The 13,917-nt window shown below is 43.4% G+C and overlaps 1 protein-coding gene across 3 annotated transcripts in view; it reads left to right on the top strand.

The window, feature by feature from the left end:
- LOC118211077 (protein kinase C-binding protein 1-like) overlaps positions 1 to 13,917 on the top strand; it is a 28,082-nt gene that overhangs the window by 9,558 nt on the left and 4,607 nt on the right. For 2 of the 3 annotated variants that reach the window (XM_035387867.1, XM_035387865.1), the window contains 13 exons: positions 3,336 to 3,406; positions 3,956 to 4,107; positions 5,590 to 5,805; positions 6,686 to 6,799; positions 8,366 to 8,458; positions 8,884 to 8,971; positions 9,293 to 9,348; positions 9,577 to 9,654; positions 9,855 to 9,970; positions 10,364 to 10,845; positions 11,131 to 11,271; positions 12,007 to 12,162; positions 13,344 to 13,898. In XM_035387867.1, the coding sequence (XP_035243758.1) occupies positions 3,336 to 3,406; positions 3,956 to 4,107; positions 5,590 to 5,805; positions 6,686 to 6,799; positions 8,366 to 8,458; positions 8,884 to 8,971; positions 9,293 to 9,348; positions 9,577 to 9,654; positions 9,855 to 9,970; positions 10,364 to 10,845; positions 11,131 to 11,271; positions 12,007 to 12,162; positions 13,344 to 13,898 (2,318 nt within the window). The remainder of the gene's footprint in view (positions 1 to 3,335; positions 3,407 to 3,955; positions 4,108 to 5,589; positions 5,806 to 6,685; positions 6,800 to 8,365; positions 8,459 to 8,883; positions 8,972 to 9,292; positions 9,349 to 9,576; positions 9,655 to 9,854; positions 9,971 to 10,363; positions 10,846 to 11,130; positions 11,272 to 12,006; positions 12,163 to 13,343; positions 13,899 to 13,917) is intronic. The other variant, XM_035387866.1, reaches the window with a different exon arrangement.

Genomic DNA, 13,917 nt, shown 5'->3' with positions numbered 1-13,917 from the left:
ATGCTGGGTGGGGCTGTCTGGAGAAGAAGGGAGTGAATGTGGTCCAGAGCACCAGAGGTAGAAAATCCAGGTTCAGAAAATAAAAGTCCTCCCCAGTATTTCCTTCCAATCAACTGGATGTGCTAATTAGCACAATTCTTCATTCAGGAGGTAGAACTAATTAGTGAAATCGATGGTTGTAAGAAACTCACTTTCTGATCCCTGGACTTTCCACCTCTGTAGAGCACAGGAGGATGGACTATGTTGTGTCAGAAGATGAGACATATCAACATATTTAAGGGGAGGGAACTGAGAAGAGAAGGTAGAAGTGGTTAGGAGAGAAGGTTAGGCCCGTGACATCCGGAAGGAGCTGTGGGTGTCTGCAGTCTTTTTGTTGAAATGTTCCCAAAGTGTTCTGCAGGGATCGGTGGAGGTGAAGGAGGGTGAAGTGAAAAGGTGGAAAACCTTTTAACCCGGTTTGATATGAAGCTTAGAATTTTCGATTGATAATCAAACCAAGCTTGGTGCATTGCACGGAGAAAGCCACTCAGCGACAGTGGACAACTTTTTCGGTAACGGAATACGTTCATTATAGTTAATATAGTAATGGTGGTGTTTTGAAGACCGGGCTTGACACTAGGAGTGCAAAAAAATCCTGTGCGTCGAAAACAGCTGACGGTTCATACCGAAAATCAAACCAAGCTAACTGCAACTCGTATATTGGCACATAATTTTATTTAAAATTAGTTTGAAAAGTATAGACAGACAGTTTTTTTTTTCTTTAGATTGTTAAAAAGACCTGCAGGAAAAGCTCAGACAACTTGGCTCTGACAGGAGGAAATGCCTCACTGCCACGTGACTAACATAATCGCCAGAGCTCTCTCATTCTTTTAGAAAGATGCCATTTTCATGCAGAAATCATGACCAGTGCAAACTGGTCCATTGATATAGAAAGCTCACCACTTAAGTCTGAATGTGGAGGTTTTTTGGATTCCCTGTCAACTGTGAGGACAGAACAGGGCCGTGGACCGGAAAAACACCGTTTGCAGACTGTGTAACCGTTTGATCCTGTGCAGTGATGGCAATACGGCCATTTGATTTTATTGAGTAGGGCCTATTTAAATTCATAAAATGGGTCGTTTTAGCCCTGGATGCCCATTTGTTTAGAACATGCTTTACTGCGACTGGCTCCAGCTGCCGCTTGAAAAGGAAAGTAGTGCTATCTGATGATTGATACTTTGGCTAAAGGACAGATGCATAATTTTCTCCTAACGAATTTAGTGGATGAAGTGGTCTCCAAGTAAATATAAGACTATAACTATAAAATACACAGCTACTTCTTTGAGACATGTCTTGTTAATAAAAAAAGTCTTATTTTAATTAAAATAAACAGCACGCTTTACAGAAATGTTAATGTCTGTGTTAGTCTCATGTGTATCAGGATATGTATTCCATCTTTTTGGTAATTTGTATTTGTCCTAATACTGTAACTTATTCTTCTGCCTAGTTGGCTTTGCAGAGGTTAGGTCTGAATAGTATTCACTGTGTGAACTAAACTGTGTTCTTGGCTAGAAATAGCTGTACAAAATAAGTATTGTACCTTACTGAACCTGTGTTTAGCAGTTGTCTATGACCATGAAATGCACTTTTTGTACGTCGCTTTGGATAAAAGCATCTGCCAAATAAATGTAATGTAATGTAATCATGACCCCCATACTGCATCCGGAGGCATCTGGCTATAGCCAGCTCTAGTGAGCAGTCATTTGGCCTCCTGTTGCTGGGGAAGAACTGACCCTCATTCTAGCCCTGAGTCCATTTTACTGCAGCAGAGCAGAGGAGTCAAAGAAGAGATTTCACCTGGGTCTGATTTTTTTTCTTTTTCATTTTCTTTCACTTTCCTTCCATCCTTAAAAGTTTGGTTGGATCTAACCAAATATATCTGGCTAAAGAGAATTGCTTTACAAACCACATGATTCCTAAGGTGGAAATATAGTTTTGGCCTGTTTTTTTTTGGAGCGAAAAAGCAAGGTTTTCACATTGGTTGAGGTTCACAAATGTTCTGGAACAATGTGATACTATGTTTTATGTATGGTACTATTTTGCTTGTGTCTACTGATCTTCATTTGTGTAGGTTTCCTAGGGTCCACATTGTTTCCATGTCCTGTCCTTGAAGAACAGTCATATTCTCACTAATCTGGTGGAGATGAAAACATGTGTAATGGAACTGCTAGCAGTATAATTGCATACATGAAAAATATTTATTAAGCATGTTGTGGTTTGTAATCGTGAACAACCCATTGTGAATACTGAAGAAAATTGATCTGTAAACTAAACTTTATAAGTGAATAGTGCCACTTACAATGTGTGCTTTATTCAATGTATATTATTTGCCTATTTTTGCATGCGTATGTATTTTTGGCAGTGAACAAAAAAATAGTTTTGTGCATTGATGAATTCACTGCATCATTGATTTTTGCATAATTTCACTCATTAGCAGAAGTAGAACCAGGGGTCAATAAGTAAAAGTCCTGCCATGTGTTTCTTCCGCCCACAAACTCAGCCAGCTGATTTCACTCATTAGTTTAGCCTCCTGCCTGAAACATTGTGATAACTGGAAAATCCAGATTATTTGAACAAAATACTGGGTGGGGTGTGGGGGGCTTTTATATTCTGTACCTAGATTTTCCACGTCTGCTCATTAGTTTCCTAAGCTTCTAACGGGTTTACTCATCATGTGTTTGCATGTGTGCAGTCAACTTAAAAGCACAAAATTATTTGATTTACCTCTGTAAAAATGGAAATGAACACATTCAGTGTTTTAATTACATATTAGTTGTTTTATAAAGCTTGGCTGACAGATTTTAAACGTCCAGTAGTTAGGCTACCATGTAAACATTTTGTGCTGATTGCAAATTTGGGAATTAAAGAGATAAGGGTTGGCACACTTACAGCTTTGCAGTCTATCAAACATAAACATTACATTACATTACAGGCATTTAGCAGACGCTCTTATCCAGAGCGACTTACACAACTTTTACATAGCATTTTACATTGTATCCATTTATACATCTGGATATATACTGAAGCAATTCTGGTTAAGTACCTTGCTCAAGGGTACAACGGCAGTGTCCTTACCCAGGAATCGAACCTGCGACCTTTCGGTTACAAGCCCAGTTCCTTACTACGCTGCCGCCCATAAACAGGAAGACAAACATAAATTTACACTTGTGTGGGGATGGTTAAACAGAGTAAACATCAGGTGACCCAGCTCCCAGGGGACATCTCTCCAGGAACTGTCTCTGTTGATTGCTGACGTGGTGACGGCTGTTTTTTTTGTCCTTGCTCTCTTGCCACAGTTTGGCCGAGGAGGAGATTAAGCAGGAGTCGGATGTGGGAGAGGGGATGGACATCTCCACACGTTCCAAAGGTGAGAGGAAGGACCAGAGCCCATTCTGACCCCAGACAGCACTGACCAGAAATGCTGAGTCACCTTCATTCAGCTGCTCTCATTGGCCCTCTCAGGTTTCTGATGTCTCCTGGCTCAAGTGAGGGAGATTAGCAAACATGGCTGCCCAGTTCTGGATTGAAACGCTACAGTTAACATTTGATGTACAACTGAAGCGGTGTAAGTGCATATCAAAACAAAGCAAAAACACATTGATAGTTTGCCTGATTGTCTGGAAAATGTAGTCTTTATTGTATTTCTGTCCTTATGGGTATGCCAGAGCTTCTACTCTCATGTAGGATGCATGATAAACCCCATGTGAATGAGGAGGAAAGTGTTTTTGATTTCAAATAGATAGCAGTTCCTCTCAGAGCCTCCAAACAGTAGCAGCTTTGAGCTTGTTAACAGCGTTTCTGGAGTCCTGTGTGGCTTTTGCCCCCTGGTGGAGGCAGGCGGAATAGCACTATTCCCCAGTGCGGTCATAGTGTATGCGGTGCCTGTGTTTGTCTGACGCCTGGTCCGTCTCTACAGTTTCAGATCTGGGATCAGTTGAAGGGTCAGCTCAGAAACGCAAGCTGCCCAGCCCCCCACACTCCTCCAATGGGCACTCGTCCTCAGAAACCTCACCCAGCCCCGTCAAAAAGAAGAAGAAACCGGGCCTTGTCAACAACAGTAAAGAGCAGGTGTGCTGCTGTGTGATGTCATCAACAGCAACAAATAGAAAAGATACTAAAAAAAAAAAAAGAATTTTGACATGTGATGTGAATTATGTTTGAATTATTTTTATATTTAATGTCATATATTGTTACTTTTCTACTACAAAATCAGCCATTGAGAATTTTTTAATGTAAAATTGAGATTTGATGTGTTTTTTGTGTGTGTGTTTTTTAAATCCATTTTAGAGTATTTCATTTTCTGCAGTATGCAAAATGTTTAGAAAAATTTGTTTGAGGGAATTAAAGGTACTTAAAATCTAGTAAATAAAAAGAGAGAAAGAAGCCTTGTTAGTGTTTGTTGCGCACACAAGAATGCAGTTATTCACTGTATCCTGTCTTGATTTTATTTTGGCTGGCAATCTTTTTCGAATATCTTTGTGGTGCATACTATAAATCAGTGTTCAAACAATCAATCAATCAAATCAAATTTTAATTTTCTGCAGTTCAAAGGTTGGCACTTTCTCCCTTTTTAAAACTTTTCTCAAAATGTTTTTGATAGAGGTTATATGGTTTGCATTAAATGTTTTTCTAAAGAAATTATGAATGTGAAGATTAACAGACTATTTAAAATTATTTGTAATGTTTTTTTTTTCAAGTATTGCCTTGTGTTGCTGAAAGTAGAACTCTATATTTTAGTGAAATGTTATTTAGCTGTGAATGCTTTTGTTTTACATGTACAAGCCTCCTGTGCCACATCCTCCCATCCTCCCACAGGGAGACATTTGGGTGCTTTTAATAGTTTTAATTCATAATCTGGGGACTGTTGGCGTAGCAGCACAAGAGTAATTATTTACAGTTGGCTAAAAAGGCAATCATACTTTTTAACAGAAATCATGCATAATGTTTCCCTGTTAAAAAAAATATGTCATGACAAAGCCCTTTTTGAAGCAATGCAGGTTTAGTGTGGGAATAATAATAATAATACACAACTGTGTATTACCATTGCTGTGCTTTTTACTGTCCCTTCCATTCCTGAGGTACAGGAGGCTTGTTTCATGCAACATGGCAGCAGAGGAGAAGGGAGTCAGACAGGCCAGACCCTTAGTGTGTTACTGCGCTCACTTACTTACTGATATCCACTGCGCTAATAACATGTAAACGGAGTAGGGCCAGCGAGAATGGAATTTCACAGCTCTATTGCTGAATTAGGCCATGCTTATTTACTGCATCCCCAGTGCAGCTCTATTTTTAATGACTGAATGAGTTCTGATTGGGCAGAGGGTTCTGACGGAGTGGCTTCCCCGCTTGCTGCCACGGCTCTGTTCTGGGATCAGTGCGGAGTCTGGCGCCTGATGGCCGTCCCTCACCCTCTCCCTCTCTCTCTCTCCCTCTCTCTCTCTCTGCCTCTGCGTAGTGCTCATGTGCCTGCCTGATGTTTTGCTCCCTGTGCTTTACTTCCTGTGGTTTTTGACTCTGGACCCCCCTTGTTTCTTCTCGCCTGCATTCCAGTCAGAGCTAAGACACGGTCCCTTTTACTATGCGAAGCAGCCACTCACAGAGCCTGTTGATGTTGTGCCGCAGGACGGGCGGAACGACTTCTACTGCTGGGTGTGCCACCGCGAGGGCCAGGTCCTCTGCTGTGAGCTCTGCCCTCGGGTCTACCACGCCAAGTGTCTCAAACTGGCCGCTGAGCCCGAGGGCGACTGGTTCTGTCCCGAGTGTGAGGTACTCTGTCTCTGGCCTGCTGTCTCTCGCCCCCGCTCCCCAGCGCCTGCAGAGCAGAACTCACGGCCGTGTGTGTGGGGTGGGGTGGGATGGGGGTGGGGGGGCTCTCCTGTGTGTGTGTTACACCCCCACGCCCGGATGAGAGACTGAGATATCTGCTGAGGGGTTATGAATAGTGTGCAGGCTTCGGGGGCTTCACTGGGGCTGGCTGGGGTCCTAGATGCCTTGCCAGTGCGTCTTTAAAAAATGGGGCACTGCTTCCAACGAGGACAGGGGCCTCTTCTGTAATTGCTGTAATGCTATTTTAGTTCACATCTGTGGGTAGACGGTTGCTTAGAATATACATGTAACTGGCCTAAATTATGTTGTTTTCTCAATTGGGGAATACATGAGTTGACCAGTAGACTACTATACATTTTTAAATGTGTAAGTCATCTAGAGACCCCTGGTGGCTCCTGCTTGAAAATCCCTCCTGCAACTGTACAGGCCTAGCTCAGTTTGTGAAGCCACTTCTTAGAGATAAATTTGGGTTTCTTGTGTGTCCACGGTTGTTTCCAATACCGTGTTTCACAGTCACTACGCTTACCTAAGAAATTTTTTAAAACTTAAAAGAAATACGTATCACTTGAATGTGTTATGTTACTCTTTGGTGTTGGATTTTGTATATGTAGAAAGATACGTGGATAATTAAAAAATGAAGTAAATAAACAAAAAACATTTGATTATAAGAAAGGAACAGGGATCATATGTAGTATGAAAGGGGTATTTATTTATTAAATATTGGCTTACATTGTTTAGTACATGTTTTACAGTGAAATACATATTCAAAACGGTTATTTCTATGAAAAAATTCTCAGTGGTCTCCCCTCCTGTCTTTCAGAAAATAACAGTGGCTGAGTGCATAGAAACTCAGAGTAAAGCGATGACCATGCTAACAATAGACCAGCTGTCTTTTCTGCTCAAGTTTGCACTTCAGAAGATGAAACAGCCTGGCGTAAGTGTGAATACTCTGTCTTCCACCATTTTGTTATTTTTACATTTCACCCAAACTTGCAGTCATCAGGAACAACTCACACAGGCACACACACACTCGCACACCCAATCACAGGCACACACAAACACACATGCACCAAAAATATCCATAAATAATTTTCACAATTTCACCACAGCCATTTTAGATTGATTGTGTGCTTTTTACTGGACAAAATCAGCAACTGCAACCACTATTAATCTGTCACAGATGAATTATAATTTTGTTTTTGTGTGATACTGTGCAGTGCATACAGTGTTTAAGCATCTTTCTTCATCCTAAATGCGTGATTGCTTGTCTGTTCACATGTTTTCCTCATAAGTATAATAAAAGAGCTGCTGGATGACCTGGTTGTCATGGGTATGGCTGTCACTCAATAGATATGGTAGTATCAGCCTCCAAGCTGGAGCTTCTCTTTTTTTAGTGGTCTTTGTGAATAAAGACATTCTTTTTGACTGTGCTTCAGGGCAGCTTCTACTGGGGAAATATAATCCCTAAATAGCCACACATTAGCTCCTGTCTTTTACGCAGGCCACTGACAAATCTTGGTAAATATAACCTTTGACCCCTGGTTCATTAGGCAGAGTCAGGTGAGGTCACACTAGCTGCGCCTGGTTTTCAGCGGGTTTAAGGCTGTACTTGCGTGAGGCTAGAAACAGTTTATGAGGAAGAAGAGATTTTTGGGGTCTTTTTGGTACAGTATTAAGGATCACACATCCATGTCCCACCCCCTCTCCTTTCCAATTGGATAGATTCTGAGATTCTGCCCACATGCACCAATGATTTCAATCAAAATAAATGTTACCATTTAATCACGTAATAGGTGATGTTAGGATTAGGCTCTTGTATGGAGCTGTTGTGGCAAATTTTCTTTGAAGGCTCTTTTAAGAAAGCATTTAGAATTTGAATTTTTGGTACTGTTGGAACCATGTTTGTGCGGTGGCATCATTGTTGGTGTTAGGTGACAGCATTGCGTGATGACTAAGGCAATGGATGCTGTCAAAGGGATTTCCACTGTGCTCTGACTTAGTTGGTGCACTGACCAAAACTTTAAAATTAAATATAAAAAATGGATCACACTCAGTAGCTGTTTTCCTGAAGAAACGTGCCATTAAATGATCACATCAGCAGACAGAAACAGAAAATGTTTTTGGTTCACCCATCATCAGTGTAACTGTACAATTGGATGTGTATATCGCTCTAAATTTACACTGTTAATGCAGTTCAGGTGTATGCGGTTCCAGAGGGAATCTCCATTATGATATCATCACTATGTACGCACCATAGAATCAGTAGGTTGTAAGGAATGTCTGTGTCTCCTGAAGGTTGCACGTGTGTTTCTCAGGTAAATAAACATGCAAGGATAACAGCAGGATAAAAAAGGATGCATGTGTTTAAGAAAGCAAAAGTGAACTGTCGTTTGTCTTTTTAAAAGTGCTTCTACTAGGAAATCGGATAAAAAATGTAAGGACCTTGGGTTGAACTTAGAGCACGATTTGAAGGCCTCTTCCCTCTTTTCTGTATGAACAGACAGAACCATTTCAGAAGCCTGTGTCTCTCGAGCAGCACCCGGACTACGCTGAATACATTTTCCATGCCATGGACCTTTGTACCTTAGAGAAGGTATTTATCTGATCCAGTGCCCTCTTCTCATACTGAAGAGTGCTCTGTTTTCTCTTATGTGTTCAGTGTATATTCCTTTATATTTAATAGTACTTTAAAGGTATCTTGAGATGAATGTGAAAAAACTGGCCCATGGAAATTGATTAGTTGAAGAAGAAGCATCGATGCAGTGGGGTTGTGAAGGCCAGTCAACATACTTGTGCTGTGGCCAATTAGACTTTTTTTTTTGGTGCTCACGTTTAGGTCCTTCGAAGATCTTTTAGATTTTTCCAAGAAAAACTAAAAGTTCAAGTGATCGCAGTTTCTGTTAATATTTCTGAAAACCGGCCTAGGTGCTGTTTCAGCCAATTAATGGTAATGGGCTATTGCTGTTCCTGCTGTTCTAAATAAATATGTATGTGAGCTATGTACTTTTCTCTCTGCAGAATATCAAAAAGAAAATGTATGGCTGTACGGAGGCGTTTTTGGCTGATGTAAAATGGATCTTGCACAACTGCATCATTTATAATGGAGGTTAGCCTCAAACCATTTTATCAGCATGAATATGTTCCCATGACAAAAAGTTCATTCTTAATAGATCCCTGGAGCAGTTTTCCTCAGTGTTTCACCCCACCCAAAGAACCTTTTTCAAAAGTAGGCTGATCTTCTTTCCAATCTGTATGCAATAGAATCCAGTAAATTCCTGTTTGTTTTTTGTTAAAATTCATGGAAAATATAAACCAGACAATCATTATCATTTCATGAGTAACCCTGGATACTGTATGTATATTATCATTATTATTGTTATTATAGTTAATGTTGAGATTTTTATTAATAGCAACACTCTTGTTCCAGGTAATCACAAGCTGACAGCAACAGCTAAAGTCATCATTAAAATATGTGAACATGAAGTAAGTACAAAAACAGAAATGTGCACACACAGACACATAAATATGCAGTTTACATGCTGTTGTGTTGTTTTTTATTGCATTCGTTATTATATAAACATCAACACACTCATTTCTTTTTGAATGTCTTTATATAACCCCCCCCCCCCGCCCCCCACACACACACACACATACTTATATATGCATCTACAGTATATTGTGAAATAAATGTGAAATGCTGCTCTGTTGCAGATGAATGAAATTGAAGTCTGCCCTGAGTGCTATCTGTCAGCTTGCCAAAAGAGGGAAAACTGGTTTTGTGAGCCATGCGTAAGCCAAAACCTCCCTTTCTCTTCTCTCAGCGAGGCGCTTCACAGTGGAATACAGATACAATAGCTGTCAAATTCTTGTCTGAAACTGCGTGTTACTTATTAAAAATTGGGCCACTTGAGCCTGAAACATTGACATGGCTCTATGGGTGATGAATGGACTTCTGAGATCACTCAAAATGGTTTTCCTGTGCTGTTTAGAGTAACCCCCACCCCCTGGTGTGGGCCAAGCTCAAAGGCTTTCCGTTCTGGCCAGCCAAGGCCATCCGGGACAAGGACGGCCAGGTGGACGCTCGCTTTTTTGGGCAGCATGACCGGTAAGTTAAAGGGGCAGCTCACCAAAAAATTAAATTAAAGTGTGTCTCCAGTTACCCAGACTACAATCTATCCATCCAGGTAGTTTTGCTGAAATTTGAGTGTTCTAAATGCAGTTCACCTCGGTACAATGGACCTCTATTGAAGTATGTTTTTGTGGCGCTCAATAGGCCAAAAATTAACATTTGTAAAACTCAACAGCAGCGTCTCGAAATACAATTCCACAATTAAGCCGCTTTCACATGAGAGGAGTCAAATGCTGCGTTCAACGCCAAGTAAGGCGTTGAGAAGAATCGAGTTCCGAGTATTGAAACTTGAGAACGTAATTTCGTGCATTTGTCTTTGTGACCATTTACTGTACAGGAGTTTAAGAGGCTCTTCTCCCTTTATTTCAGGGCTTGGGTCCCTTTGAACAACTGCTACCTCATGTCTAAAGAGATCCCTTTTTCTGTGAAAAAGACCAAGAGCATCTTCAACAGTGCAATGCAAGAGATGGAGATCTATGTGGAGAACAGCCGCAAAAAGTTCGGCGTTTTCAACTACGCCCCCTTCAGGACACCGTACACACCTGACAACCAGTTCCAGATGCTGCTGGACCCCTCCAATCCGTCTGTGGGCTCCGTCAAGCCCGAAAAGCAGGAGAAGATCAAGTTCAGCTTTGACATGACGGCCTCTCCCAAGATCCTCCTGGGCAAGAGCGCGTTGCCAGGCAGCGGAGGGCGGCGGGTGTCCCTGACGGACATGCCCCGCTCTCCCATGAGCACCAACTCCTCGGTCCACACGGGCTCTGACGTGGAGCCGGACACCACGGAGAAGGGTGGAGGCAAAGCTGTGTCCAGCCACCTCAGCGCTGGGGAGGAGTCCATGGACTGTGCAGGTAGGGTCTAGTCTGGGCGAGTCTCATTACAGGCTGCTGTTCATAAATCACGCAGAGGGGCTGCTGGGTGGCTAATCCTGTTAAGACACTGTTGCAGTGTGTGGATGGGCCCCACAGTGTGATACTGAATCTGTATGCTAACAGTCCTACCAGGTTGAGAGTAATGGGCCATGGCATCGCTCAGGCTTCTGAAAGCAACAAGTGAAGCAGAGATCATTGGGTGCTGCCTGCGTCTGTTTGCTCTCTGTTATAATGATACTTATGCCATTCTGTTGTGCTCTACAGCTTCTCCTGCCCCCACTAAGACTGGTCCTACAGGCAGCGTGACAGACAGCCCCAAGCCCTTCTCCCCTCAGGCACCCGCTCCTACTGTTCCCAAGCAGGAGAGGACATCCACCACCGGCAGCATCCTCAACCTCAACCTGGGTGAGGGCGCCACTCTGCAGAATGCTGCTGAGTGCAACTGAACCCTACTGAGTACTGCAGAGTGCATTACCACACCCTCCACACTACTGAACACTACTGAGTACTGCAGAGTGCATTACCATACCCTCCACACTACTGAACACTAATGAGTACTGCAGAGTGCATTACCACACCCTCCACACTACTGAACACTACTGAGTACCGCAGAGTGCATTACCACACCCTCCACACTACTGAACACTACTGAGTACTGCAGAGTGCATTACCACACCCTCCACACTACTGAACACTACTGAGTACCGCAGAGTGCATTACCACACCCTCCACACTACTGAACACTACTGAGTACTGCAGAGAGCATTACCACACCCTCCACACTACTGAACACTACTGAGTACTGCAGAGTGCATTACCACACCCTCCACACTACTGAACACTACTGAGTACTGCAGAGAGCATTAACACATCCTCCACACTACTGAACACTACTGAGTACTGCAGAGTGCACTACCACACCCTCCACACTACTGAACACTACTGAGTACTGCAGAGAGCATTACCACACCCTCCACACTACTGAACACTACTGAGTACTGCAGAGTGCATTACCACACCCTCCACACTACTGAACACTACAGAGTACTGCAGAGAGCATTACCACACCCTCCACACTACTGAACACTAGGGGGTAACACCCTAACGTGTGTGTGTGTGCGCGTGTGTCTGCTGGTTCAGATCGGAGCAAGGCAGAGATGGACCTGAAGGAGCTGAGTGAGAGTGTGCAGCAGCAGCACGCTGTGCCGGTGGTGCTCACCTCTCCTAAGAGACAGATCAGGAGCCGCTTTCAGCTCAACCTGGACAAGACCATCGAGAGCTGCAAAGCACAGCTGGGTGCGTACAGAACCGCCTAACACCTGCTCATACATCACAGCACATTACAGCACATTACCTGCTCACACTTCCCCTCAGTTCCCAGAATACACTTCTCTCCTACACCTACCAAACCCGGAATATTGTACCCCATTCACTGTCAATGTAGAAGTGTGATGCAGGTTAAAGTATTAAAGTGTATCCGCATACTTTTGGCCACGTAATGTAGCTTTCAAGCTTAGACATGTCGAATCAAAGCCTTTCTTTATTTGGGTGTAATGCACTGCTGTAGAGTTTAATGTTAGTGTATAGTAGCTCAGTGTTACAACGTTTTTACACATATTGAATGATCTTCAGGTTTAACTATGCGAGAGTAAAACCTAGTTCATGTTCCTTCTTTTATTTGGTCTGGTAGTGTAATGTTCCTGCATTGGAAAATCTGCACTAACCGGCTCTAATCTAGCGACGAGAAATGGTTTCCACTTGACGTGTCTTACGGATATGAATGTTAATGAGCCCAGGATACACGCCCACCCTGTCCTTGTCTGCTGAAAAGGTCACGATAATCTTAATAGTGTTTATAACAATTTAATTGTTATAACCGTGTTAAAATTTTGAATAAATATTAAGACAATCAATTGTCACTTCTGGGGAATAATAACCACAATTTTAATCTAGTTTCCTGGACCTTTAAAGTGTGGATCGTTTTCTGTCACCATATATGTACTTTGATTTAATATCATTTTGCTTTTACAGATCATTGTTAACCTCTATTTAGCTCTGTTTTTACTGTAACATGCTTTTCAGGGACTGAAAATGTTCTGGAATTCAGCTGGTTCTATACCTTTGTTGTTGTTACTCCTGTTATGTATTGAATGTATCTTGTTACGTTAATAGTACGTTAATAATAATAACAATACCACAGTGATCTTCCTTCCTGGTCCTGAAGAGCTGCAGGGTCTGCTGGTTTTTGTAGTTACTCAGCACTTCATTGATCAATTAAAGCAGTTGATTACACTGTTAACTCACCTCACCTGGTTTCATGGGTCTGAATTGGTTGCTGGTATTAAGGCAAAAACAAAAACCAGCAGACGCTGTGGCTCTGGAATGAAGAAATGAAGATCTGCAAAACCAGGTTGGCAGCATGCGTTGACGGAGTCCTTGCCACTGTTCCTCACTCCCTGTTCTGATTTCCCGAGCAGGGATTGATGAGATCTCTGAAGACGTGTACAAGGGTGTGGAGCACAGCGATTCGGAGGACTCCGAGAAGTCCGACTCCAGCGACAGCGAGTACGCGAGTGAGGAGGAGCAGAGGACGAAGAGGGGCGAGCCCGAGGCCGAGGACAAAGGCGACAAGGCCGACAAGGACTCCAAGAGGAAGGCCAGAGCGCCCTCTGCGGACGACGACAAGGAGAGCGGGGCGGAGGGCCCCGCCGAGGCCCCGCCCCCGCCCCCGGCCGGCGAGAAGAGAGCCGCCGAATCGCCGGCGAAGGAGAAGCCCGGCGGCGCCGGCGACGGAGACAAGGAGCCCGCGGAGACGGCCAGGCCGCCGCAGGCCGCCGCCACGAAGGACAAGCTCCAGGCGAAGGAGGGGAGCCCGCAGCCGGCCCCCGACGATCAGGACGTGGACTCGGACTCGGAGCGCAAGCTCGTCATCGACTTCGAGGGAGACCAGGCCAGCCAGGAGCGCAAGAAGAGCAAGAAGGAGTCCGCTGGGGCTGGAGACCCCAAAGAGCCCCCCGCTGCCAAACCTGAGGGTGAGAATCCTCCTGTGTC

The sequence above is a fragment of the Anguilla anguilla genome, chromosome 13, assembly GCF_013347855.1.
Source record: "Anguilla anguilla isolate fAngAng1 chromosome 13, fAngAng1.pri, whole genome shotgun sequence".
Classification (NCBI taxonomy): Eukaryota; Metazoa; Chordata; class Actinopteri; order Anguilliformes; family Anguillidae; genus Anguilla; species Anguilla anguilla.
The sequence above is the reverse complement of the archived record's forward strand: the minus strand, read 5'-3'. Positions and strand labels throughout refer to the sequence as shown.